The sequence below is a fragment of the Linderina pennispora genome (genome assembly GCF_002104995.1).
Source record: "Linderina pennispora strain ATCC 12442 chromosome Unknown DL89scaffold_1, whole genome shotgun sequence".
Classification (NCBI taxonomy): Eukaryota; Fungi; Kickxellomycota; class Kickxellomycetes; order Kickxellales; family Kickxellaceae; genus Linderina; species Linderina pennispora.
In genome coordinates, this window is record NW_024468249.1 from 3,064,929 (window position 1) to 3,090,748 (window position 25,820).

The 25,820-nt window shown below is 54.9% G+C and overlaps 15 protein-coding genes across 15 annotated transcripts; 9 read left to right on the top strand and 6 right to left on the bottom strand.

The window, feature by feature from the left end:
• The first annotated feature begins 269 nt into the window (after positions 1 to 269).
• Positions 270 to 649, top strand: DL89DRAFT_264733 (uncharacterized protein). The gene has a single exon (XM_040886353.1). It carries the CDS (start codon positions 285 to 287, stop codon positions 600 to 602), a length of 318 nt encoding a protein of 105 aa, XP_040748149.1. The 5' UTR covers positions 270 to 284; the 3' UTR covers positions 603 to 649.
• A 245-nt stretch (positions 650 to 894) lies between these two features.
• DL89DRAFT_320344 (uncharacterized protein) lies at positions 895 to 1,776 on the top strand (the record flags this gene model as incomplete). The annotated part of the gene is made up of 1 exon (XM_040891200.1): positions 895 to 1,776. One exon carries the CDS (start codon positions 895 to 897, stop codon positions 1,774 to 1,776), a length of 882 nt encoding a protein of 293 aa, XP_040748150.1.
• A 102-nt stretch (positions 1,777 to 1,878) lies between these two features.
• Positions 1,879 to 3,138, bottom strand: DL89DRAFT_273900 (zf-ZPR1-domain-containing protein; the record flags this gene model as incomplete). The annotated part of the gene is made up of 1 exon (XM_040889119.1): positions 1,879 to 3,138. One exon carries the CDS (start codon positions 3,136 to 3,138, stop codon positions 1,879 to 1,881), a length of 1,260 nt encoding a protein of 419 aa, XP_040748151.1.
• Positions 3,139 to 3,405: 267 nt separating this feature from the next.
• Positions 3,406 to 4,014, bottom strand: DL89DRAFT_290394 (uncharacterized protein; the record flags this gene model as incomplete). Its single annotated transcript, XM_040890079.1, has 1 exon — positions 3,406 to 4,014. One exon carries the CDS (start codon positions 4,012 to 4,014, stop codon positions 3,406 to 3,408), a length of 609 nt encoding a protein of 202 aa, XP_040748152.1.
• A 214-nt stretch (positions 4,015 to 4,228) lies between these two features.
• Positions 4,229 to 5,449, top strand: DL89DRAFT_320347 (Pantoate-beta-alanine ligase; the record flags this gene model as incomplete). The annotated part of the gene is made up of 1 exon (XM_040891201.1): positions 4,229 to 5,449. One exon carries the CDS (start codon positions 4,229 to 4,231, stop codon positions 5,135 to 5,137), a length of 909 nt encoding a protein of 302 aa, XP_040748153.1. The 3' UTR covers positions 5,138 to 5,449.
• DL89DRAFT_264735 (uncharacterized protein) lies at positions 5,414 to 7,228 on the top strand. Its single transcript, XM_040886354.1, has one exon. It carries the CDS (start codon positions 5,603 to 5,605, stop codon positions 7,067 to 7,069), a length of 1,467 nt encoding a protein of 488 aa, XP_040748154.1. The 5' UTR covers positions 5,414 to 5,602; the 3' UTR covers positions 7,070 to 7,228.
• Positions 7,229 to 7,310: 82 nt separating this feature from the next.
• On the top strand, positions 7,311 to 9,121 carry DL89DRAFT_264736 (uncharacterized protein). Its single transcript, XM_040886355.1, has 2 exons — positions 7,311 to 8,761; positions 8,880 to 9,121. The coding sequence occupies exons 1-2, from the start codon at positions 7,325 to 7,327 to the stop codon at positions 9,024 to 9,026; spliced, it is 1,584 nt and encodes a 527-aa protein (XP_040748155.1). The 5' UTR covers positions 7,311 to 7,324; the 3' UTR covers positions 9,027 to 9,121.
• DL89DRAFT_264737 (uncharacterized protein) lies at positions 8,989 to 10,029 on the bottom strand. The gene has a single exon (XM_040886356.1). The coding sequence runs from the start codon at positions 9,909 to 9,911 to the stop codon at positions 9,270 to 9,272; it is 642 nt and encodes a 213-aa protein (XP_040748156.1). The 5' UTR covers positions 9,912 to 10,029; the 3' UTR covers positions 8,989 to 9,269.
• On the bottom strand, positions 9,955 to 10,800 carry DL89DRAFT_254708 (uncharacterized protein; the record flags this gene model as incomplete). The annotated part of the gene is made up of 1 exon (XM_040885293.1): positions 9,955 to 10,800. The coding sequence occupies one exon, from the start codon at positions 10,798 to 10,800 to the stop codon at positions 9,955 to 9,957; it is 846 nt and encodes a 281-aa protein (XP_040748157.1).
• A 750-nt stretch (positions 10,801 to 11,550) lies between these two features.
• On the bottom strand, positions 11,551 to 12,718 carry DL89DRAFT_219113 (ribosomal protein P0; the record flags this gene model as incomplete). The annotated part of the gene is made up of 2 exons (XM_040884376.1): positions 11,551 to 11,709; positions 11,933 to 12,718. 2 exons carry the CDS (start codon positions 12,716 to 12,718, stop codon positions 11,551 to 11,553), a joined length of 945 nt encoding a protein of 314 aa, XP_040748158.1.
• Positions 12,719 to 15,653: 2,935 nt separating this feature from the next.
• Positions 15,654 to 16,841, top strand: DL89DRAFT_264739 (15-hydroxyprostaglandin dehydrogenase [NAD+]-like protein). The gene has a single exon (XM_040886357.1). The coding sequence runs from the start codon at positions 15,718 to 15,720 to the stop codon at positions 16,513 to 16,515; it is 798 nt and encodes a 265-aa protein (XP_040748159.1). The 5' UTR covers positions 15,654 to 15,717; the 3' UTR covers positions 16,516 to 16,841.
• Positions 16,842 to 17,160: 319 nt separating this feature from the next.
• On the top strand, positions 17,161 to 17,900 carry DL89DRAFT_264741 (uncharacterized protein). The gene has a single exon (XM_040886358.1). The coding sequence runs from the start codon at positions 17,220 to 17,222 to the stop codon at positions 17,865 to 17,867; it is 648 nt and encodes a 215-aa protein (XP_040748160.1). The 5' UTR covers positions 17,161 to 17,219; the 3' UTR covers positions 17,868 to 17,900.
• A 2,848-nt stretch (positions 17,901 to 20,748) lies between these two features.
• DL89DRAFT_243553 (uricase) lies at positions 20,749 to 22,162 on the top strand (the record flags this gene model as incomplete). The annotated part of the gene is made up of 1 exon (XM_040885035.1): positions 20,749 to 22,162. One exon carries the CDS (start codon positions 20,749 to 20,751, stop codon positions 21,685 to 21,687), a length of 939 nt encoding a protein of 312 aa, XP_040748161.1. The 3' UTR covers positions 21,688 to 22,162.
• DL89DRAFT_25253 (TMP-TENI-domain-containing protein) lies at positions 21,986 to 23,668 on the bottom strand. The gene has a single exon (XM_040885182.1). It carries the CDS (start codon positions 23,564 to 23,566, stop codon positions 22,025 to 22,027), a length of 1,542 nt encoding a protein of 513 aa, XP_040748162.1. The 5' UTR covers positions 23,567 to 23,668; the 3' UTR covers positions 21,986 to 22,024.
• A 4-nt stretch (positions 23,669 to 23,672) lies between these two features.
• Positions 23,673 to 25,524, top strand: DL89DRAFT_25255 (uncharacterized protein). The gene has a single exon (XM_040885183.1). The coding sequence runs from the start codon at positions 23,851 to 23,853 to the stop codon at positions 25,372 to 25,374; it is 1,524 nt and encodes a 507-aa protein (XP_040748163.1). The 5' UTR covers positions 23,673 to 23,850; the 3' UTR covers positions 25,375 to 25,524.
• Positions 25,525 to 25,820: the final 296 nt, after the last annotated feature.

Consider the following 25,820-nt stretch of genomic DNA (forward strand, 5'->3'; position numbering starts at 1 on the left):
ACATCTAAGCAAGGGCGATTTGCCCCTTGCGCCCCTCAGCCGACTCGCGGGGCAGCAGCGCTGACACTGGGTGAAGTCTAAAAATACTGGCACACTAGCCGCATGCCGCAGAATGTTCGGATGCATCGCTGCACGCCATTCGTTTCCGCACCCACAGCCGGGGGTGGCTGGCTGAGCCTAGTGAAAGACACCTATATAAGCCGGTGCATGCCCAGGGCCAGCTGTGGAGAGGAAAGCAAGGACTTCCTCTTCTTTTTTCTTTTCGGCCACTCTTTTTCTTCACCATGAAGCTGTTTGCGACTCTTGCTCTCCTCCTCGTCTCTGCTGCTGCTGCTGCAGTCCCAGCCAAGCGCCAGGCGCCCGGCATTGGACAGGACGGCTGCAACGCTGCCAAGTGGGGTCCTCTGCTTGTTGGCAAGAAGATCATCCTCCCTAACAAGTGTGTCCACGGCACCCACAACAACGTCTTCTATGCCAAGGGGCTCCCTGAGGGGACCCGCATCATCCCCCCTGGCACTCCTGTTACCGCAGACTACCGCTTCAACCGCCTCAATCTAGAGGTCACCAGCGACTATATTGGTACCAAGGTGTGGTGCGGCTAAACATCTTTGCGGCGCCTACATAGCTTCCCAAGTCGAGGTTTTGATAGCTTGCCCCCATGGCGCTTGTACACCTTGACAATATAATTGACAGTATTGCGAACAATTCGTGGTTACAAAGCGTGGCGTGCAGTATTGGCAGAGAAAGCAACATGTTAAAAAAACATATGGTCTGCCCAAAACCACGTGCAATCGGATATATGGTATATACATGGCCACAACGGAGTGGGGGGTTTAGCGACTGCCCCTTGATACTGTCTTCCACTGTTTACCTTATACCCACACAACCACAGCCATGGACACAAAAGGAAAGTGCATTCTGTTTGTCAGTGGACTCGACCAGGAAGTCACAGAGCAGACACTGCAGGCAGCATTCATCCCGTTTGGCGAGATCGTCGAGATCAGTCTGCCGCCCGACACGGGGTCCAAGAACCGGCACCGCGGATTCGGATTCATCGAGTTCGAGGAGTCTGGCGATGCAGCAGCAGCAATCGACAACATGGAGGGGTCCGAGCTGCAGGGCCGCACAATCACGGTCCGGTACGCGCGCGGCAACGCCAGCTCCCTAGGCGAGATGCTGACAAAGGGCACGCGTGCGATCTTCAACGAGTCGGCGTGGATCGACAAGAACATGCCGGGGATGCAGCCCGCTGGCGCCATGGACACAGCGACGCCGGTGGACAACCCGCATGTGTTTCTGGAGTTTGCTGTGGATGGGAAGCCAAGCGGGCGGGTGGAGATTGAGCTGCGGCGCGATGTGGTTCCTCGCACGGCACAGAACTTTCTGGCGCTGTGCACACGCGAGCGGTCGATCGGGTACCAGGGATCGAAGGTACATCGGATCATTCCAGGGTTCATGATCCAGGGCGGCGATTTCACCAATGGCGACGGGACTGGCGGCAAGTCCATCTACGGCAGCAAGTTTGACGACGAGAACTTTGCACTGAAGCATGACGGTGCTGGAGTCCTGTCGATGGCGAATGCCGGACCCAACACCAACGGCTCGCAGTTCTTCATCACACTGGACAAGACGCCGTGGCTGGATGGCAAGCATGTCGTCTTTGGACGGGTCACCAAAGGCATGGATATTGTGCGGACAGTCGAGGCTCTGGGCGACAAGAACGCGCCCACGCAGCCAAAGAAGCCCATCACCATCTGCAACTGCGGCACTGTATGACGCTTTTCATTTTGTGTGTACCGAAGAATGCTATTTTACTCCTGCGCAGGCTGCTGGTCGTCGCCGACGTCAATGTCGTTGAGGCCCAGATCCTCGTTTTGTTCAAAGGGTGCGCTCAAACTCCTCCTCCTTCATGTTGGGGTCGGGATCGGGGGCGTAGATGTTCTGGATGTACGAGTTGGCGACGGGGTCCTCGAGAACCAGCGTCAGCGGGAAGGTCTTGCCATCAGCGGCATCCTGCAGCTTCTGCAGGAAGGCGACAAACTTTTGGCGGCGTTCGGCAGCCACCGAGTCGCCCTCCAGGAACGGCACCCGACGGTCCAGCTCATCGTGCACCTGGCGCAGCAGGCCCTCGACGGTGGTGAAGCGGCCGCCCAGGGTTCCGGGGATCAGGTCCAGATCGATCTCGGGGATAGACAGACCGCTGGTCTCGGACTTGAGGATGTCGCGCGACAGGTCCTCGCGGTCCTCGAGTGTCAGCGTGATGCGCTTGCCCTTGGCGCTGATGGCGCCGCCGCACTTGACCTCGTTGGACTTGTATCCGCAGATGTCGCAGGTGGTCGACATGATGATGACATCCTTGAAGTGCGGGATGTCGATCATCTGCATGCGCGTGTCGCACGGGGCATTGCACGACGAGCAGTTTGCAGGGAACGACAGGACCTCGTTGCTCTCGGAGGCCTCCTTGACAGCACGGATCACGCCCTTGGACGCCTCGGCCTCCTCGCGCATGTTGATGCGGGGGCCACGCGGCTGCTCCTGCTGCTCATCGTCGGCATCGGGGTTGACCATGCCGAGCTCGATCTCCTGCTCACGGGTGCGCTTGTACGTGTGCATGGTAAGCTTGGGGTCGACGTTGGGCACGCACAGGTTCTCGACGTACGAGTTGCCGGTAGGGTCGTCGAGCACCAGGGTGAACGCATGCTCGTGGTCCTCCCCATCCTCGGGCAGGGTCAGGGCGCCACGGAACTTGTCCAGAAGCTTCTCGATCGCCACATAGACCTCGGGCTGCTGCTCCTTGCGCTGCTCCAGACCGATGCTGAGGTCCTCGATGAACCGGTTGATAATGCCCTCGATTGTGGTCAGCGACGAGTGCTGGGCAGGCGGCGCAGCAAAGTCCATCTCGGGGATCGACACCGACGCGGTGCTGTTGCGCACAATCTGGCGGTTGAGGTCACTCTTTGTGGTGCACTTGCACTCGTACCGGTGACCCTTCTCCTGCACGGCCTCGCCGCTCTGCACCTCGTTGTTCTTGAACCCGCAGTGAGCGCACTCGAAAGCCATCACAATGATCGACTTGAAGTGCGGGATGCGCGTCAGCAGCAGCCGTGTCACGCCGTTTTCGTGACACCGCATGCACATGCTCTCGATTTCTGTCGCCGACACATTGGCGTCGAGGTCGGTGAACAGCTGCGTGCCAGCGTTGATCGTGGGCAGAGGCTGCTCGGGCTCTGTTGTCTTGCTCTGGTCCTGTGCGCTCATTTGGGCTGCTGGCTGCTGAAAAAATAAAAGTAAAAGTGAATTTGGACAGCAAAGTGAGAAACGGGAGAAAATTTTTTTGCTGGCTTTCCAGAAGATCAGAATCCCTGCGCCGTGAATAGCTGGTGGAAATCCATAGAACGGCCCACTCTACCCGGCCTTCTCGCTGCCGCCAGCACCGTCGTCGCTGGGCTTGCGCCTGGGCATCCACGCGCCCTCAGGCACAATCTTGGCCCACTCGGGGATGCCATGATTACTAATGTGGATTCCGGCCATGATACTCTTGATCTGGTCAATGTGGTCTGCCGCCATGCGTGTGCTGCGTGCGACATCCACCTCCAGCGGCCGGATCTGCCGGGCCATCTGCGGCAGCTGCTGGCCTGCTGCAGACGCCGGGCCCGCCCGCTCGTCTACTGCACCGCTGGTGTCGAGGTCAGAAAACAGCTCCTGGTGCATCCGCGCATCGATCTCGCGCTCAATGCTGATGTCCAAGCCTGCCGAGTCTGCCGAGTCTGGCTCATCAGCATCGTCGCATTCGTCATCAAGAGGCACGTAGCTGTCCTCGTCAACAAAGACCAGCTCATCAAAGTCCGAGTCCGAGTCCGAGTCCGAGTCTGAATCGCCGGTGCACTCGTCTTCCGAGCCACTACTATCTCGTGTTTCGGGCTTTGCTGTAGATTCAGCCTCTGTGCCGCTGTGGAGATCCTCTGGTGCTGGTGCTGCTGGCTCTTTTGTGCTCTGCTCGGCCTGCGGTGACATTGGAACCAGTGAATGAAAAATTAAAAAAGATAATCGGAACCCCAGTTCTGGACCGGGCCAAAAAGGCATTGGCTCCATAGGCTTGCACCAACCCCGCTGCCGGTTTGTGGGAAGCCGGGTCCCTATCTCGCCACCCTTGCTTCTCTTCTCTGCTCCCAGCTCCTCCCGGCTTTATCACCGAGCTTTTGTTATCTACCCCCTGTCCTTCTCCAACATGGCCAACATCGTCCAGGTCCTGCATACCGTCAAGGAAGTCCGCGAATGGCATGCGGCTCAGCGCCAGGCCAACAAGACGATCGGCTTTGTGGCCACCATGGGCGCCCTGCACAGCGGGCACCTGAACCTGGTCCAGCAAGCATCGTGCGAATCCGGCTCGGTAATCGTCAGCATCTTTGTGAACCCCGCACAATTCGCGCCGCACGAGGACCTGGATCAGTACCCGCGCACGCTCGACGCTGACGTGGCAAAGTTGACAGAGTTTGCCCAGACCGCCGCAGGCCAGGCGTTTGCTGTGTTTGCTCCATCCGTCAGCGAGATGTACCCGCGCGGAATCACCACCCACCGTGACCAGCAAAAGGGCACGTTCGTCGAGGTGCTTGGACTCAGCGAGATGCTGGAGGGCGGCACGCGCCCGCATTTCTTCCGCGGCGTAGCCACGGTTGTCAGCAGGCTGTTCCATATCACCATGCCCGATAAGGCGTTCTTTGGCCAGAAGGACGTGCAGCAGTGCTGTGTGCTGCGCGCTATGGTGCGCGATCTGCATTTCCCTGTCGAGCTGCGTATCGGCGCGACTGTGCGTGACCCCACTGATGGCCTGGCATTGAGCAGCCGCAATGTCTATCTGACGGAGGACCAGCGCAAGAGAGCCCCGGCTTTTTATCGCGGACTGTGCAAAGCCAAGGCACTGTTCGAGTCTGGCGTGTTGGATCGCGATGAGCTTGTTGGTGCTGTCATCAAGGAGGCTGCCACGCAGGATCTTGAGATTGAGTACATCAGCCTCAGCGACCCAGATACCCTGGAGGAGGTCGACAGTGTCACTAGCTCAGGTGCTATCCTTTCGGGCGCCTGGAGAATGGGCACCACCCGCCTCATTGACAACATGCTCATCGGCTTCGAATTCTAGACGCAATAAATGCCATTCTGCATGTGACTACTGTCCCCAGTACATTGCATGCTTGAGTCGGTAGACACTGGCATAAGGCTTTGTGCCAAGCACTAAACCCCGAGCCAGGTGTGCGATGATGGACGATCTGGCGCTGATTCGCATTACGATACTCAGCCTTGGGTCTTTGAGGCGCACAATGGCCACTTGCCCCCTGGCGCATCGCTTTCATCATACTGTTGTGGTATGGTGCTGGAGATGATAAAAGGCTGGCACTTGGCATCCGTCATCTTCTCTCTCTCTGTTCTCGCTGAATAAAAACTTTCAAACCACCTTTTCACAACTTTACTACGCACACCAAACAACATCTGGGATTGCTAATCATAAGCACTCGGCCATAACGCATGCAGGTGTCGTAAAACACAAATCTGCTCTCTTTGCGCTGGATACATCAAAATACCGCATTTGCATTACTCGTAGCCAGACATGTCTTTTACGGCACTTCAATCCGCTGGGATAGCCGAGCCTATCTTTGCTCTTGTGTTCGAGGAGTATCTTCGGAACCCCCTTTATTCTCACCATGACTACAACAGCGCGCTAGTGGCCATGAGTGACGCGCTTCCCGAGGTTCGCACATCCATCTACGACGCATACCGACGCAAGGCGCTGATTTTCTACAAAAGTGAAGGTGTGGTCGACTCAAACCTGGGCAAAATCGATCTCATGGATGAAGCTGATATTCAAATCGAACAGCGCCGCCTAGCACGAGTCGATGAGGTCGTTATTAGCCTGTGCGAGGAGAACGTGTCCCTGCAAGACGCATATACGAGTTTGCTGTCGCTGGATCCGCTCAAAGCACCATGGACATCAGTTAAGACACTGAGCCTGTTTATTGACAGCGAGGAAGCTGACGATGGATTCCCAGCTGATCTCAATGCACAGCTAGCAGATGCCTTTCCAAACCTTGAGACTGTAATCTTCAATTGCTCAGGCTTTCGGGTTGGTGAAGAGTTCTTTGTCAACGAGTTCTTGGTGCCATTCAAGGGGCAACTGAAGAGTCTCTACCTCCTGCAGCATCTCACCCATGATGATATTATATCATTACTTTTCTCGCCAGATAACTTTGACTACTCGCTGCTAGAAGGTCTTCGATCGCTTGTTGTCAGCAGGGATGCCATCCAAGGAAACTTTTCGGATCCCAACTTGCCACACGATTTTAGCCAAGTAGCGCTTCAGCAGTTGCCAGAAACATTGGATTACTTTGAGCTGGCGCAGTGGGGACACGGAGAGTTCGACTTTAGCGGGAACCTGAGCTTTGGCAATATCACAGTGTTGAACTTGGCCGGGGTTCTCGTCGAGCCCCATGTTGCTGACTGGATTGGTAGCCTCCCTAGGCTCCGCCACCTTTCCATCGGTTTGTATTTTGAGTGTGATCCACTTATGATCCATCCCTATAGAGCGCTGGCTGAGAGTGGCGACATTAGCAAGCCGCTTCATACGTGCCTCGAATATCTTGCAGTTTTTGACCATCAAGTGATGGGTGAGGGGCTGTCCGATCTCGAGCAGTATCCATACGACCTTGAGGACAACGATGTCGCCAGTATTGCTGAGTTTGTGGTGCGCGTTCCCAGCCTCGTCACATTTGCGACTAACCCATTTGTTTTGGAGGGGGTGAAACATATGGTCAATTTATACATTGGTATCCCCTATAACAGCCCCTACACCAGGCACTGCAAGGACATCCATTTCAAAGAGATAGGATACGTTCGGCAGGAGATTCGCAGATTTAGTAACGAATATGACTCGACTATATCAGACTTGGCGGATGGCGGCTACGAGTTTGGTATTTCAGTACTAGCAGATACCCCGAGCGGTGACTTGGGTATGTCAGAGCTGGAGGATGGCACAAGCAAAGAGTATAGCTTTGATTGGATGGCTGACTATTCCGAATAATATACTGGCTGCCATAGAGTCTACAGAATGTAACCAACACACCTTATGCACGGATACAGTATGAGCACTTCAGCTATATACATTGCTCTTCCTCGTTAGTCTACTCGACTGGATCAGGTATCGATTATAATGTAGCCTGCACGACTGATGTTGTCCCCACAATGGCGTTTGGCTAGTTTATGAATGCGTCAAAAAGCTCCTGTAGCCTAAAAATAAATACCCTTTTGGACAGCATTCCTTTCCGGTATTCTTACTATGGCATCGGTCGCTCAGCAGATCCCGAGTATCATTCTTGAGAAGGTCATTGACTATGCACTTTATGCAACAGGTACCGCAGAGTCTCCTTATCACCACTGCATCTGTTTCCCATATCGCCATGCGGTGCTGCTGCTTGGCGTGTGTCGCTGGTGGAGGAGTTTGGTATTGGGCACTGTCTACTGCGAAGTATACTGGTGTAACGACCCTGAGTGCAGCCTCTGTGCAGGCTGCAGAAGGAACGGCTGCTCCTCGCTTAGGACATTCGCGGATGCGCTAGGGTCTGGGCATCTAGTTTTTGCAAGAACCGCAAAGATACACTGTCGGATCGAGGATATAGCAAGCGGCGCTGCTATCGATACTCTTAGAAATGCAGCATTTGCAGGGCTCGCTGTCCCTGGAGTGAGGAGTCTCGAGTTCCACTTCAGCAGCATTACCGACCGTAGCAAGTTCATCTTGCTCAACGAAACAGCACCTGCAGTACTGTTCTGTGACGAAATTCGGCGGATGTTCCCGGGTGCCCATAGCGTTGCGGTCTCAGATCTGGCATTCCAATACTGGCACTACCACGAGGCTTTCATAAAGCGACTGCTCTCTGGGCTATTCGCCGGTATTCCTTCGGTGCACACAATCGGTGCCTACCCTGCTCTTGACAAGGTGCTGTCAGTTAATCCTACCAGTATCCGTAGTTTATCGGTAGGAGGTGTGTGGCCAACAGAACCGAAAATCGAGCTCATCCGTCGCCATTCAGAAACGCTCGAATACCTCTGTGTCTCGGATGATACACCTGAAGCCTTCCGCGACATTCTTGTCCGACATGACGGCAGGCCTATCGAATACCCTCGTGTACGGACACTCATTCTAGATCTAGACACACTCATGTATACCAGGAAGCAGGTGGTGTATCAGTCCCCTGAAGGAACGCCATTCCCGTCCCTCCAGCATCTTGTGTGCATTCCAGAGTACCCATTCGCAAACGACATTCTCTTCAGAGGCAACGAGGATAGGCTGGAGGTTGTCCGCATACACGTTACACCCCCGGTTATTAGGGCACTCACTCGCGACGGCATAGCTAGAATCGGACGGTTCCCAGCACTGCATTTCGCGGAGGTGACCATGCTGGACACTGACAGCGACGACTACATGCAGCTTGATCCTGACGGTTATGACAGCGATGATAGTGACAGCAGCTTCATATCTGCGTACCACTATGAGGGATATGAAAGTGACATGGCGCAGTTGATATTCAGCATGGGACAAAATGCTCGAATCATCAAAAGCACCAATTACTTCACAGATTTCAGCTCCGTGCAGCTACGATATTCGGATATTGGGCGCTATATCAAGGTCCTTGACATGAGATTCATTGGCTTTACTCTTGGCCAACAGCTCGAGCTAATCAAACACCTCACCTGCCTGACACACTTCGGTGCCAGTCTACAAGTAACAGACGATCTACATGGTTACAGTATCCGCCATATTAAATGCCGGGGACCATGCACGCAAAAACCTGGATATAGCGACAGAATCAGAAGCATGCGCGGCCGCTATTTACCTTACTTTGTCCGCGACCATCTGGGTCAGCTATCCAGCGTGTTGTTTGATATCCAAGCACATTATGACATCCAGTACCCGGCTTCTGAGAGTCTTGTCCAGATATTCGGTGATATTTCCGGTAAGCAGGACCAGTGGGCACATCTAGCATCCTATGCCGTGCTTATGTTGCTTTGCCCCTCGCTGAACTCTGTTCAGGAACGCAAGAAGGGAACTGCTCTGCACCACAAATCCGACACGCCCGATTTTGAATGGATGTTTGATAGACAGACAATGATGTGCTTTGATTCCTTCTCCAGGGCCACTGAAAAAGTCCAAGAGTCAAGCAATACATCAAAGTAGAAGCGAATATATTTAGAAATAAAGCTATTGTGGGTTTGCAGGTCTGCCGTCAGATGCACATGTAAACCGCTTGGGCTTGAATCGCTGTTAAATTCGTAGCAACAGCGGTCGCGACATGCACATCAGCCGAATTCCGCGGATGCAATGTCCCAGTGGAAGAGTGCTTAGGACAACCATGGTCAGCGCTTGCACTGGTATCCACAACAGTAGATGCACCCGGATAATGATCTCGAGCGGTCCCAGGCCATAGATTGGTAGCAGGTCTGACGGCCATGTCAGCAGATGGGCTGAAATTACAAATACAAAAGGTAGAAGGACAAATAACTGCGGGGAAGACAACAGGACTGACAGGACCACCAGCGGTATGAAGTGATGTCGGGATTTGCTTGTGTGCACTGAGTGCAGGTAGCGAGGCAGAATTAGTCCCCACAGTGCTATTGCCTGCCAAACCATGGTCCACATTTTGATTGAGAAATACAACCGCACCAGAACGATGGACAGGGGTGTTTGAAATGCGTAGTCGACAACAACAGGAAAATAGACACACTAATGTTAGTGCGCAGCAGTATTTGCCCCTACTTGAGGATCCCTTTGGAGGAGAACCAGAACAAAATGGGTATGGTTTGGCGAAATGCAACATAGTATATGAAACGGTTGTAAGATATACAGCCCTTTCTTTAGTGCTAGGCATATGTTGAATCCTGTGGAATTAATGAAAGGTGTAGTATGAGAGTCTAGTGCTGGATCTGGATAATGGTACCGTCTTGGATCTGGTGGTTGACTCTATCGATGATAGCCTGAGCAAAGTGGGCATCCCCAAAGCCACCCACGCCTGGGAAATCGTCGAAGCCAGGGAACCGCCCTGGGCCGGCAGGGAAAGCAGGGCCAGCAAAACCAATAGGGTCGACTGGACCAGCAGGACCAGGGAAGCCATCAGCACCATGGGGGCCCGGGGGACCGGCAAGGCCTTCAGGGCCCGGGGGACCGGCAGGTCCTGGAGTAGGACCAGGGCCAAAGCCAGGCCCCGGAGCGGGACCAGGTCCTGGAGCAGGACCGATATTAGGCTCAGGGCCAGCGCCAGGTCCCGGAGCAGGACCAGGACCAACACCAGGTCCCGGAGCAGGACCAGGGCCGGCATCAGGCCCAGGTGCAGGCCCAGGTCCCGGAGCGGGACCAACATTAGGCTCAGGGCCAACACCAGGTCCCGGAGCAGGTCCAGCGCCAGGTCCAGGAGCAGGTCCAACGCCAGGAGCAGGACCGGCACCAGGAGCAGGTCCTGGAGCAGGACCAATATTAGGCTCAGGGCCAGCGCCAGGTCCCGGAACAGGTCCAGCGCCAGGGCCAGGAGCAGGTCCAGCGCCAGGGCCAGGAGCAGGTCCAGCTCCAGGTCCCGGAGCAGGGCCGGCACCGGTATCAGGTCCAAGTCCTGGGGCGGGTCCAGCTCCAACACCGGCGCCAGGGGCTGGGCCAGGACCAACACCAGCGCCTGCCTGAGCAGCATCAGCAGGGACGTCATTACCCAGGGGAGCCGCAAGGGCCATCGAGGTAGCGGCAAGGAGGATGAGCGAGATCGAACGCATTATAAAGGGACGTGGAGGATACAGGGATTAAAGAAGAGCTATTGGTATGAGGAGTAACCACAACATCCAAAGGAATCTTCGCTTATATAGCCAATTCACTGGCTGGAAACACGCTTTCACAAAGAGGCCAGCGACAGCATTTGAAAGTAACCGGCATATGGCTTAGTCTGCAGACAAGGTACATGCCATCCTTATGCACTGGAGGGCGTGCGATGGCGGCGGCTCAATGTACGCAATGACGTTGTGCGCATTCCTTTTACACACTACAAAGCGTGTAAATAGCTGGCCATATTTGTGTTAGCCACATATACAGATACTTTGAAGGAACTCAGAAACAACGGCGTTGGAACGTGGAGTTGAGAGATGTCAACAGACGAATTGCGCCATGAGCTCCATCGAACTAGTAGTCAAGTGCGCAACTCTCGTATGAACAGCCAGCAATTCATTTTGCAGCTGCATTGTTGCAGTCAGCCTCGCTCCCGTTTTCGGTGTGTCCAAGCCGTTGCTGGCCTCCCGCCACGCCGCTCTCTCAGTGGGACCATTGACTTTATGCCAGTGACAGAAAACACGAACAATGGCTGTGTACATGCACGTGATGTGTTCCTAAAGAATGCCAACATACTGTCAATTTCCAATGCCGAAAACTGCAAAAGCTAAAAACCATGGGTCCTTGAATTCCTAGCGCTCGGCATCGCAACGAAAGCGACAGAGATGTGGCGGTTGTTGCACTCGAGAAGAGCTGGAGACAACTTAGTCGAACAGACCGAAGCCCATGTCGTCGTCGGACTCCTCCTCCTCCTCAGCGGCGGCCTCCTCAGCGGCAGCGGCACCAGCAGCAGGGGCAGCGGTGGCGGCAGCAGCAGCGGCGGCAGCGGCAAGGGCCTCGGGGTTAGCGAGCAGCTCCTTGATCTATAGCGATAAGACAGCAGGTGGGTGTCGTCGTTAGCAAACAGATGTTTCTGGAGCATGCAGAGTCCAGCAGCATAGCGGACTGCTTGTGTGTGATGGCCTCAGGAAAAAATTAGAGTATTTGGAAATCACAGGCTTCCTCATAGATTGTTCACGTATTTGAACATCATTGGCAGCATACACACAAGCATGGCACAGTGTGGCATAGACAGCAGATACTTACCGACTCGGCAGCCTCGATGGTGTAGTCGGTGGCGACCGAAACAGCCAGGATGTCCTTGAACTGGTTGATGAGGATGTGGGGGACAGCGGGCAGAGCCAGGTAGTTGGTGGCGAGCGAGATGGCGGCGATGGCGGTGATGTTCTCGACAACGCGCTTGATCAGGTCCTCCTCGGTGATGTCCAGAACAGCCGGCGAGAAAGTGGTGCCGTTGTCGTAGATCTGGGTGACAGTCATACCGTAGGTGAAGGGCGAGATGTTCAGCTTGTTGAGCAGGGTAGCCTCGGAAGCACCGACCTTGTCACCGACGTGGACAAGATGCACGTCCTGGGTGATCTCAATGGTACCACGGGCAATCTTGGTGGGGATACCGAGGGCCTGGAAGAACGAGGTCTGTCCGGGCTCCATACCAGTGTTACCGGCAGGGACGAACACATCGACCGGGGCAAGAGCACCGGCACGAGCGGGGGCAGCGACACGGTTAGCGATGATGAGCTCGCGGACCTCCTTGAGGTCGCCGTTGGTGAAGACGAAACCAATGTTGCCCTTGACGAACGGGGCAAGGAACTCCAGAGCCTCGTTGTCGTGACCCAGGATCTTCAGGGCACGGCGGACCATGGTGTTCTTGCCCATGAGGACCTCAGCCACACCGCGCAGGGAGCGACGGATCATGTGCATCTGCTGCGAACCGACGTTGTCGACGTTGACAACGAAGATCGACTTGTACGAAGTCAGCAGGTTCTCGAGCTTGGTGAAGTAAGCGGCCTTCTTCTCTCCCTTGGACGACATCTTTGAATTAGTGTTCGTGGGGTTTTTGGCGGTAATGCGCTAAAAATTTAAAGAGCTACAGGATTCAAGTCGGATGGTTGAAATTTGCGGGTGGGTTTAGTCCAAAAATTCACTGTCGCATCCATTGGCGGTGCCGATTCTGCCGCCAGCGCAGGCGAATCCATCGTCGCTCTGCCTCCTGCTGCTCCGCGCCCGGATACTCAAAAATTAGATACGCACCTAGACTGCGAAAAGATTGAACGAATTCAAAAAGAAAAGGGTGAGCTCGAGCGCGGGCCGAATATATTGGGTGTTTTGCCTGTGCCGCCCGCAAAGCGCCAGTGCCTGATCACAGAAATCAGTCAATCACTGGGCGGGCTGATCACCAGTGCTCTGGGCCAGAGTAGGCTGAGGATTTTCTGCGAGGGCATGGATGTGGTGCCCTCCTGTGCGACCTCGCCTAATTTTCTCTTCTCTCTCCACACACAGCAACGTTTATTAACCCCTCGCTCGTCTCACGTCTCCAGGCAATATATTGGCATTATCGCTTCTTCCCACATAGGTGGCCCCTTGCTTCCAGCACTCTAATTTGGCTCTACTTGACCCCGCCGAGTTTCCCTAAAACCCCTTGTTTCGCCTTGCACTCTTGGCGCCGTTTCTTCTCGCTCCTACCACCTGTTTTTACTTCAATCTCTAGCACTATCTGGGAACATATCTGACCATGGAGGAAGAAGAAGGACCGGCGTTCATGTCGTTCAGCGGAGCTCCTGGCGAGGATGTCAGCGAGTTTGTCACCAGCGTCGAAGCATTGCGCAAAAACTTCAAATGGTCCAGCCAAGTCGCATACTGCTATGCACGGACAATGATCAAAGGCGACGCGCGCAAGACGTTGCCGCTAGTGCGTACTGCAGCGGACAAGTCGACCGAGGCCGGCCCTGCGGCCAAGACCAGCAAGCCAGCAGAGGAGGTAGTTGGTCCATCGTCGTGGAACAACCTGAAGGCAGCGCTGCTGTTCGAGTACTCTGATGCGTATGTGCACGAGCGGCAGCTGAGGGATCTGCTGAGCATCCGGCAGCTCGCGGGGGAGTCTGGGTCCGAGTACTCGGAGAGATTCATCGACACAGTCTCAACATTGGTGGTCGATCATGCCCTGGACACGCAGGTGCTGACGCAGCTATACATGATGGGCCTGCGCAACTTGGCGGTCCGGATGCAGCTGACGCTGCGTCGGCCCAACAGCATCGACAAGGCCATCGGGTTTGTGGCGCCCGATCAGATGTACAGGATAGCCAAGGTTGTGCCGCTGCTGGCTCCGCCACCGTTGGGGAACCTGGACGCCGACACGCCAAACATGGCGGACCAGTTCAGCAAAAGCCACCAGCCCGCCGAGCTTTTGCTGGCCAGCCCAGCGACGTTTGACGAGCCCGAGAGCTTCGACGGAAGCACGCGAGACATGACACCCGATACGCTGGCATGCACGTTCACACTCCCCGCACTCAAATATGACTCGGACGAAGAAGAGGACGATGCCGGAGAGGCACTGCGTACAGTTGATGGGAAAAATGCAGGGATGGTGCGGGGTGCAACATCAAAGGGTGCGACGTTTTCGCTGGACGACGACGACGCGGGGTACTCAAATATGCAGTACAGCAGCGGCAACGGCACTGTTTCTCGGACGCGCGCGCAATCGTCGTCACCGTGGCTCACTGGGCAGCAGCAGACGCAGGGACATGGCTCGGGTATGTTTTCGCCTGACACGTACCAAGGCGCCCGGCAGCAGCACCATCGCCAAAGCATGTCAGTATATAGCAGGGCCGAATCTGCCCTGGGCTCAGAGACCAATGGTGGCTACCAGCTCAACTCGATGCACCGCTACAGCACGCAGCCACGGTCGTCCTCATCGGCGTCGCTGCAGGCCGCGCGCGGGTCAGTGTTCCGCACATTCGACCTCAGCAGCGGTGCTGAGGACGGGCCATTGTCGGGGCTTCCGCCATACCCGCCCTCGGCAGCTGACCGTGCGCCCTCGGCGTCTAGCAGCAACGGCGACGGCGAGAAGGACGTCAAGTCTGCGGCTGATCTCAACTGCTTAGCAGATCAGCTCGAGCATCTGTCGAGCATGCTGCGTGTGCAGTCGGACGCACGACGTAGGCGGCCCCGGCTGTGCTACAGATGCCGGCAAAAGGGCCATCTGGCGGCCGATTGCCCGCTGCCGGAAGATATTGTAGTGCCGAACCAGCAGCAGCGCGAGAAGCTGGGTCTGCCTGTGACTAGCACCCAGCAACAGCAACCGCAGCAGCAGAGCCACGGAACACTTTCGAGGGCCAATACGCTGCCGTCGGGTCGGTCATCGAGAGCATCGAGCAGGGCAGGTTTTGCCAACGGCGGTCGCAATAGCGGTAATAGTGCCCAGGGCAATGGCCAGAGCAATGGCAGCAGCCGCCGTAGACACACGCATTCGCGCAATCGTCCGGCCAAGCAGGCAGTCTAGGAGCACTGCTTTTCCTGTTTACCTTATCCATTTGTACGTGCAAGAATCAATTTAACCTATGGCAAGATTTCCCAGTCCAAATGGGCCCGTCCATCTGCCAGAGCGTGTCTGCTTGGTGTGCCTGTGCCTATAGCCCTTTGTGGCGACGGTGGGTATGCCGCTTCTTTCTTGTGCCGATAGTCTTTCAGGGCCAGAAAAACCGGAGGCCACGGGGGCTCGGGGGGCGCGAACGGACCGGCTCGGGGCTCAAAGCATCCCCCGCTCTGCGCCTGCGACTTTGGATCTGCAAACACGGGCTAGTGGCTCGTGAACAAGTGTCTTTATTTGCTGCACTAGCATATCGGAGCCCGACAGCAGCACAGGCTAATCCTGCTTTGTGACAGCGGCTGTGCGGCTCAGGGGGAAGGCGGCAAGCAATGGAGCAGAGCCGGCTATAAAACACAAGCACAAGGCCGCCCACTGAACGCCCACACATATTCCTCTTCTCGCCAGCCTCCCTTTTCTCTTTTTGAGCACACTTTATTTCCAGGCAATGCAGATTTCCGGCAAGGTAGCAGTCATCACCGGCGGGTCGCGCGGCTTCGGTAAGCGTCTGGCTGAGATGATCACCGACAAGGGCGGCAAGGTCGTGCTTGGCGATATCCTCGAGATTGGCCAGCAGGTTGCCGAGCAGCTCAACGCCCAGCACGGAAAGAAGGTCGCAGTATTCCAAAAGTGCGACGTCACAAAGTTCTCTGATATCTCCGCCCTGGTCGACCGCGCTGTCAGCGAATTTGGCGTCCTCGACATCATGGTCAACAACGCGGGCATCGGCGGCAGTGTGCCGTGGGCGGAAGACGACGGCCAGGCGCTGTCACGTACCATCGACGTTAACCTGAAGGGGCCCATCGAGGGCACCCGGGTTGCTGTGCGCTATTTCATGGAGAACGCTCGCCGCGGCTGTGTCGTCAATGTGTCGTCGATGATGGGCTTCTTCCCGGCAGAATTTGGCCCTGTGTACGGTGCGACCAAGAGCGGAGTGGTCAACTTTACGGCGTCATGCGCGACCCTGGCGCTGCTCGATCAGCCGATTCACGTCAATGCGGTGGCGCCCAACTTTGCCGATACCGATATGGGCAGAGACGCCAAGCTGGGTGGTGACAACAAGATCTTTGAGAAGAACGGCATGCTGACTGTCGATGAGGTTGTTGTCGAGATGATCCGGTGCATTGAGGATGAGACTCTGGCGGGCGACACCATCAAGATTTTGGCTGGATTCAAGCCGCTGGTGCACAAGGGCCGCAAGGCGGTGCCGTCAGGCATCATCACCAAGCCCAAGTCCAAGCTCTAGATAACTGGCATATCCATGTACTGTAATTCTATTACTGAGTTCCAATATGGCACTGTAGTTGAATATCTGGTAGAATCGCCTATTCCCGTCCTGCCATCTGCTACATTGCCAGCTATGCAAACCAAATAGGCACCCCTTTATGCGACTTCCAATATCGCCGTAGTAGCAGCCCGATCATCGGCCCAGCACAGTATGTGGGACATGTACAGCTCCACATGCATGTACTATATTAGCACTGCTTTGGGCTAGGCTAAGCTATCATATTCAGTCCGTCAAGCGGCTAATAAATCTGATTATTATGTCGCCAAATAGGAACAAGACGAATGACTATATGGATAGGGCGAGCTGGCCAATTCTGCTGTGACGTTCTCAGCAGCACATCATTATAATGCACTTGCAGATCGTAGATTGCTAAAAATTGTAATAGCTGTCGAATGTGAATGTGGTATTCCTTTACAAGCAGGCATGCAGCCGCCTGCCCAGCTATTCGCTAATTTCTTTCTTTCCTCTTTAACTCTACATTCAAATGTGGTTCGCTTTTCATTAGCCTTGAACATTGCAATATCAACTCATTTAAAGCTCGTCCTAGCGGTCAACTCAATAAAATTACATTCAATTCCCAAAGTATCTTTCTTTCCATTTTCCTCCAAGTTCAAAAACCTCACATTTGGACATACACTTCTTCCCTAGACACTACTCGCACAATGGAAAGCCCTGCGCTCGTATTCGTTAACCGCTCGGACAGCGAGAACAGGTGGTTTCCTGAGTCGAAGGTGATTAACCCCCGCACTACTAAGGAGAGGGTGCTTCAAAACTTCAAGGATACCTTTGCCAACTTGAGCGACGCTTCAGATGCAAAGATAATCCAGGTCGCGGAGTACCTCATCGGGTGGAAGGGCAACAACGCTGCCACTGTACCGCGGAAGTTGACCCCCCGCGAGCTTGATGAGAAGATGGCCCAGGCCGAGGCTGCGGAGATTGTACAAGTCTTGAATAGAAAGGTCTTTACCTTGGAAAACGAGACATTCAATCTCGCGCTCGAACTCAAAGACCTTGCCAACTTCCTCGGAGGATACACACACACTGCGGCCACCGGGCTGCACAGCTACATCAACGCGCGCATCGAAATCGGGAACGAGAAGGCCACATTCAACGAAGACACATACAAGTGCTTTATCCTTGTACGCGACCAAGAGCTCGTTAGGCTGTTCTTCTTTAGGTTCAGGTGTATGGGCTCGCTGCACAAACCAAGGAACTGGACCATCTACAGCAACTCCGAGATGGTATTCGACTATGTTGTATACGAAATTGAGATCCTTAGCTCTGCTTTTTTCGACGTGATGCTCGATTAACACTCGCCCCAGCTGCGCATTCATGTCATTTAAAAGACCAAACATGCGAGCACAAAAGCAGGCACGAACTACTGAGCAACGCTTTACACTCCAATTACCACTACTACTAAGAACAAACATGAATGGTTAGGCCAAAGGAGATCAAGCTAGCCTCCCTTTTCTCCTTAGTTCAACTTTTCTTTGTTCATTTTTTATAAAGGATCGTTCACACTTCTTTAAAGCCAATAAAGGATGTAGGAACTCCTCTCATCCATACGCATGCCGGATACTATTATGCTCAGATTACTCTCCTGTCCAAAGTCCATATATTTGAATTTGCTGCTGAACGAAGTAAGCCATCTGCTTCGGCTTTTCAGCGCTGGTAGCTATTGCAATTATATAAAACGGCTTTATGCGAAATAGAAGGACAGCTAACAGCAGTTGACTATACATCACCTCCTTCTTTTGGTGACAAAGGCTGTTATACGCTTAGCACCAAGCTAGGTATGCATTGGCTGCCAGTCTTGTATCCTTTGCAGTACTGTTCGCCTGGAAATGAGATCTGCAAAATCGAAAACCGAAGCTCGGGTGAGAAAGAAGAGCGGAGTTTGAAGCTGCTGGCAAGATATCTTTGACAGGAGATGATCACAAGGACCACAATCCTTTCATTCAAGCCAAAAATAGAAGGGGGCGAGTGCGAGGATACTGGCGGTGCAGGAGTGCTTGCAGTAGGGATAGCAGGAATGCACATCTCCTGCCTCCTTAGTACTGCCAGAGACAGGAACCGAGCGAGGTTTTTGGCCACTTCCCACTCCATGAACAGCACCTGTCTCTGTGCCAAGCACACAGCTTTTTGGGATTGCTACTAATGAAGTTCCCCTGTCGTAAGATATTTTGTATAAACGAGGTGTTCATCTTATTCTCGCCTCCACACCAGTACCGACAGCTCAGGCATACTGCTAAGGGGGATTCCCTGGAGTTCCAGGGTATATTGAGCCTGCTGCACCTCAATGGAGACTCTTCCTCGCTTTTCGCTCCACTCTTTTATTTTCTTCACTCGAAACCCACGGCATTTTCCAAACATACCCCACCACCCATTTTATATCTCCAAAGAGCTCCTGTGTAGCATTCTCAAATGGACAATTCTAACTGAGAATCCCGAGGAGTCGAACCACTTTGGCATAGTTATTCTATTATAGCTTTTTGGAGTATTCTAGAGGTAGAGGTTTCTGATTCTACGCTCAGTTATTAAATATGCCGGTGTCCAGCGTCACTGCTGGAGAATGCAATGGAGGTAAACAGCACTACTCTATAAACCTAAATATCAATCTTATCAATTTTTTTAACCTAGGGGATGAGTGGTTATCGAGTATATGGAAAAAAGCAACTTCTCAGAAAGTGACTGAGAGGGAGAAGGAGGGCTGGTCGTCTGTCTGGGCCATTGTACGTATGCGTTTCGGCCTTGTCTATGGTGGCGCAGTGGGACTCCGAACCCCGAATATCAACAGATACAACCGATCTTCCAGCAATTAGTTTGACGCTCAAGCGTCTCAAGATTAAACAAGGAGAGCTGCAGGTCTATCGCCAGATATGCATTCTTATCCGCAGTTTATCATTTTTCTGAGGGCGGATATACACGAGAGAAACACCGATAAGATAACCAAGCTCAATAAGGAGAGGGGAGGAATTGGCGGCACCAATGAGTATATGCCGCATGTAGTTAATATGTATGCTTTGCTGCATTACTGGAAATGTCATTCTCATATCGACTGCATCTGAAGTATAATATAGTAAGCACAGCTTGTATATTTGGATTTCATTACTCAAACACTCCCTGCCCAATGGCTTCCTTTTTGGTTCAAATAACCCAAATCATAGAATGTAGACTTTTCTGCGGATCCCAAGTTTTTGGAACCTGCGTCAGCAAAGACGACAGAAGCAAGAGCAAAAAGACCATCATAGCGTGCTAGAGTCTAGTGGTGAAAAAGCACCAGTAATGTTGCTTATTAGCAGGCACAGGGTTTGATGGACACGGCTTTTTATATGGCGTATTGAGATGAATACAAGATGCATCCGAGCACGCCAAAGGTCAGCACATCAGCCTTGGCCAGGGCTGGTTAAGAATAGAAGATACTGCATAAGCGAAGAAACTGGCATACAGAGCTGATTTGCCTTTTGTACGCTTGATTTCTAGTGTTTTATGTCGAGAGGACCCTGCGTCTCTTGCCTCAAGGAAAACAGATGTTCCAGGAGGTATGGTTTTCGGGGGAAGCACATTTCCGCATCGGTACTCGAGCAGAAAAACAGAGGGCAGCATTCAGTGAGATACACAAGGCTTGGCAGGGGTAGCTGCTACGTACTGTTGACAACTTGGCGTTAGAATCTGTCGGGCTTGCAGGAGAGCACGGCTACGCTTCAGAGTCGCTAAGAATGACAAGCAAAGCTGATTGCACGACCACAGCAGTTCCTAGATCACCCACGGAATCGCCGATTAGATTGCGCTATCGATTAAGTGTTTTGGCTTGCCGACAAGTGACGTCAGCGCCCGGAGGGAGAACAAGTACAGCGGGGAATTTATCTCGGACTGGCAGCGATCCCTATGCATTCTGGTTGGCAGCATACCTTTCCATAACGAGAAATTCGCCGCACGTCTCGAGCGATAATATCGCTCAGACGTCTTCGAACAAAAAGTATCAATTTTGTCCGCCATGTGGCCTGCAGGAAACAGACCGCACAAAGGCAAAATATCTTGCAGCCGAACAGACAGGGGGTTCCCAGATTGCTCGCCGAGAGGGTATAAAAGCGCAGCCGTCCGGGCACCATGTTTGCTTAGGGATCTTTATTTCTCAACGAAACCAGCTCTCTTCCTCTCCCACCAACACCACTTTCGGAACGAATTGCAATGGAGTCCTCGATCATCAAGTCTCAGGCCTACGGTAAGGACCGCGTCCGTGTCGTCCGCGTCGTCCGCCACGCCGACGGCTGGCAGGAGGTTGCCGACTACTCGGTCTGCTGCCTGCTCTCGGGCGACCAGTTCGAGACATCGTACACCAAGGGTGACAACAAGCTGGTGGTCGCCACGGACTCGCAGAAGAACACGGTGTACTACCTGGCCAAGACGCTGCCTGCCGAGAAGGTCATGGTCCCCGAGGTGTTTGCGATGGAGATCGCCAAGTTCATGGTGAACAAGTACGCGCACGTCACCACGTGCCGTGTCAAGATCATCACCAAGCCGTGGGAGCGCATGGCGTTCACCGGCGCTGGCCACCCGCACGCGTTCTACCGCGAGGGCAAGGAGACCCGCTGGACCGAGGCCGTGGTCACCAAGACCAACCCACCGTCGGCGATTGCGCAGACGATCCAGCTGACCTCGGGCTTCTACGACCTGGAGGTGCTCAAGACCACCAACTCGTCGTTCACCGACTTCTGGCGCGACGAGCTGGCCACCCTGCCGGACATGCCCGACCGCATGCTGTCGACCAAGGTCCTGTGCCAGTGGAAGTTTGTTGCCAACACCGCCGTTGGCCTGGAGAACACGCCGTTCAACGACATCTACAGCGGTGCTAAGCGCAACACCCTCGATGCGTTCGCCAACGACCCCCGCGCCTGGGTCCACGCCTCGGTCCAGACCACCCTGTACATCATGGCGGACCGCACCCTCAACGACTTTGCTGCTGTCGACGATGTGTACTATGCTCTGCCCAACATTCACTACTTCCCGTTCGATCTGAGCAAGCTCGGCCTGAAGAACCTGGCTTCGGACGCTGAGGTCTACATGCCCATTGCTGACCCGTCCGGCTTCATCACCGCCACCATCTCGCGCCCCGCCAACAAGCTCTAAGCCTGTGGTCGGTTCCCAGCGCAAGATCGGAGGTTTCTAGCCAGCCCAAGGTTTTCTTCGTTTTTGCTCTACCCGAGGTTCTAATCTCCCCTCTGTTCGGTCCCCCGTCAAACTCCCACACTTGTATATTAGATATTTCTGGTTCTGCTTTTTCTTTCTTTCCCTTTTTTTGTACGTCTGCTTTGTCTTTTGCTGAAACGGCTGGGACGGGGCAGATATGAATGCATGAAAGAAAAATCCAACAACATCTCCACCACCTTAGCACTGCGCATGCGCTCATAGTTGGCAGGTTCATCGTCGCTTTGTGGGGTTGCATTTATTCCATGGCTGAAAGATCCTAGTGGAGCTGCTCGATCCGCATCTCGGCCAGCAGCTGCTCCTTGGTCAGATTATACATCTCGTCGATGAATGCAGCACGGAAGGTCCCTGGTCCCTTGACATCGGGTCTCTGGGCCGCATGCTCGCCGGCCAAGTTAATCGCAACCATCCCGGTGATTGCGCCGACCAGCGGATCAGTGTGGGCGACAGCGTAGACGTACGTGCCCACGGCAGTACCGGTCATGCAGCCGGAGCCGGTGATGGTGCCTTGGAGCTTGTGGCCATTCTTGACGGCGAAGGTGCTGGAGCCGTCGGAGATGTAGTCGACGGGCCCGGTCATCACGACAACGCAGCGCTCCTTGAGGCTCAGGGCCCGCACAATGCCTGCGGGGTCCTTGAATCCGCAGCCGACGGCGTCGACGCCGCGCACGTGCATTTCGTCGGAGCCCACCAGAGCGGCGATCTCGCCAGCATTGCCCTTGATCACATGGACGCCAAACTCCTTGAGGAACTCGCTGACGATCTGCGACCGGTACTTTGTGGCGCCGGCAGCCACGGGGTCGAGGATCACGGGGGTGTTGCGCAGATTGGCCTGCTTCATGGCTGCGCGCATGCCGTCGACCTGCCAGGCATTGAGGGTGCCGATGTTGATCACCAGAGAGGACACGACGGGCGCCAGGTCAGCCTGCTCGCTGGCGTCGGTGGCCATCATGGGCGACCCGCCGAGCGCCAGGCAGGCGTTTGCGCAGTCGTTGATGACCACGGGGTTGGTGATGTGCTGCACCAGCGGCGTGTTTTGGCGCGCGGCCTCGAAGGCATCGCCGATTGCAGAGCGGATGGAATCACGTGCGGCCGGAGTCCGTGCAATCCACGCGCTCTCAAAGGCAAAGGCAATCTGGCGGCGCAGTATGGCAGCAGCATTGCGCGGGCTCTCAGCGGCAACAATGGCCGAGACGACGGCCAGGCCGTCCAGGGGCAGGTTCCCGCGTGTGGTGCGCGTGCAGATCAGCACATGGACGGCATTGTACGAGTTGACCCCGCCAATGGTCACCGCACGCACAGGCCTCGGGCCACTGACCTCGACCGCGTGCTCCCAGACATCGCGAATGCCTGCCGGTCCCTGCGACCCCTGCTTGAGCTCCTTCGTCTGCGTATCGAAACAGGCGCCGATGCCCAGATAGTCGGCGCCGCCCAGGACTGCCTGCTCGGCGTGCTCTCTGGTCTGCACTGACACGCCGATGATCTTGTCGTCGCCCAGGAGCCGCCGGGCCTCGTGCAATGGCATGTCGTCCTGGCCGATGTGCACGCCATCGGCGTCGATGGCCAGCGCAATGTCGATGCGGTCGTTGATGAGCAGCGGGACCTTATGGCGCTTGGTCACCTGCTGCACGAGCTTGGCCTGCGCCAAGAAGTCGCTGGTGTCGGCGTGCTTCTCGCGGAGCTGGACGATGGTGACGCCCCCCTGGATGGCCTCGTCGACGATCTGCGAGAGCGTCGAGCCGGCCGGTACCATGCCGCTGTCAGTGACGAGGTAGAGCGTGAGGTCAAAATCGAGCTTCATTCTTGCTTGCGAGAGAAAAGTGGTGTGGATGGGTGTAAGGAGCTGCACAAGGAGAGATAGCGGGCGCCCAATTTATCCCAAGCTGCTCGCCGCCATATTATCCGCCAGGCACCCCCGCATCCCGGTTTTGCGGATATTACACTGGAAAGTTCCCTTCTTGGGGGTCTTTTTAGCGAGGGTCTTGTTTTGCGGACCTCGGGGACGTTTCTTCTTCCCAGCAACGCAGCTTGTCTCTTCATTTCGCTGACTCTGTCGCTATCGCTATTCTCTTGTAATAAGCATAAATGTCTGTGAATTCTCCCGCATCTCCACCCGCAGTGCTCACAATCGCTGGCAGCGACAGTGGTGGCGGCGCTGGTATCCAGGCCGATCTGAAGACCTTCATGGCGCACGCCACCTACGGGCTCTCAGCCGTCGTCGCCCTGACGGCCCAGAACACGCAATCGGTGCAGTCGGTGTTTGCCGTGCCGCCCTCGATGATCTCGGAGCAGCTTGATGCAGTCTTCTCTGACATCAGCATCAAGGCCGCCAAGACTGGCATGCTGATGGACTGCGCAACCATCGAGGCCGTGGTCAATGCCTGGAAGCGCAATGCACCCGGAATCCCCCTGGTCGTGGATCCAGTCATGGTGGCGACTTCTGGCGGCCGTCTGCTCAAGGAAGACGCCATCGATGCGCTGCGCCAGAAGCTGCTGCCCTTGGCGACATTGGTGACGCCGAATCTGCGCGAGGCCGAGGTTCTTCTTGATATGCCAGAGCACTCAATCGAGACCATTGAGGAGATGCAGGTGGCGGGCCGCGAGATTGGCCAGCGGTTTGGAGTCCCCGTGGTGGTGGTCAAGGGCGGGCATCTGGCGAATGGGCCGATTGTGGATGTGGTATTTGAGAGCAAGTCGCAGGAGACCACCTGTATTGAGAACCCGCGCGTTGCATCCACCAGCACCCACGGCACCGGATGCACGCTCAGCGCTGCCATTGCCGCCAATCTGGCCAAGGACATGGCGCCCCTGGATGCCGTCCGATATGCCATCAAATATGTTAATCAGGCGATCCAGGCCGCCTACCCGGTGGGCCACGGCCACGGCCCAGTCAACCACGCCTATGCACTGACGTCTTTGGCAATCCCGCCGCCAACCGTGCAAACCCCCTATCCATTCACGGCCTACCTGAAAGCCCACTCCAACGGCTTGTGGGACAAGTACATCCGCCACGCCTTTGTGCGCCAAGCCGGCACGGGCACGCTGCGCCGTCCGGCCTTCATTTACTATCTGAAGCAAGACTACATCTACCTGAAGCATTATGCACGCACCAACGCCCTGGCCGCGTTCAAAAGCGACACGATGCGGGAGATCGGCGGCATGGCCGACATTGCCCTGGGGTGTGCGCGTGAAAGCGAGCTGCATGTCAAAATGTGCAGCGACTGGGGCATCTCCAGGGAGGAGATGGAGAACGAGCAGGAAAGCTGGGCCAGCGTCGCTTACACCCGCTATATTCTCGACAAGGGCACCTCCAGCGACCTCCTCGAGCTGCTTGTCGCCATGTATCCGTGCCTGCTTGGCTACGGCGAGGCCGCTGTGTGCCAGGCAGAGGACCCGGAGACTGTCACGGAGGGCAATGAGTACTGGCCGTGGATCAGCAACTACGCCGATGCGCATTTCCAGGACGCCGTAAGAAAGGGCAGGCAGCAGATTGAGGACCTGGTGCAGCAGGAGCAGCCGTCCCAGGCCCGCCTAAACCGCCTGCTCAAGACCTTTGTCGACACGACTGCGCTGGAGATCAAGTTCTGGGACTCGGCGCTGGAGGTCTGAATGCATTTTTTGTTTGTACGAGATTGCCAACCAGGATGTGCGCTCGAAAGCAGACAATATAGTGCAAGCATGCACAAATGTATGGATGGGTGCTCTATTTGGGCTTGGACAATTCGCGCCTTTGTCCACAAATGAGATAATCGGCTTTTCTTGCATTCTGGCATTGTTTGCTGCGAGCTAAAGTGTGAAATGTGCCCGACACTATATCTCTGGTGTTCTTGTGGGGAGAGGTTTTGCAGGCTAGCCTGCGTGCTATTTTTGAACCCGGAAACTGCCAGGCTGTGGTAAACGAGAACCGCGCTCCCCGTGGTTTCCTTGAAATTCACAGTGCACGGCTTTAGGGGAATAGCGGAATCACTCCACCTGGGGATGCCTGTTGCACAGAGACCGTGGTACGTGTCTCGTTCTTGCTTCTCGGATTGTCCCTGCAATTTTTAGAGCACCAG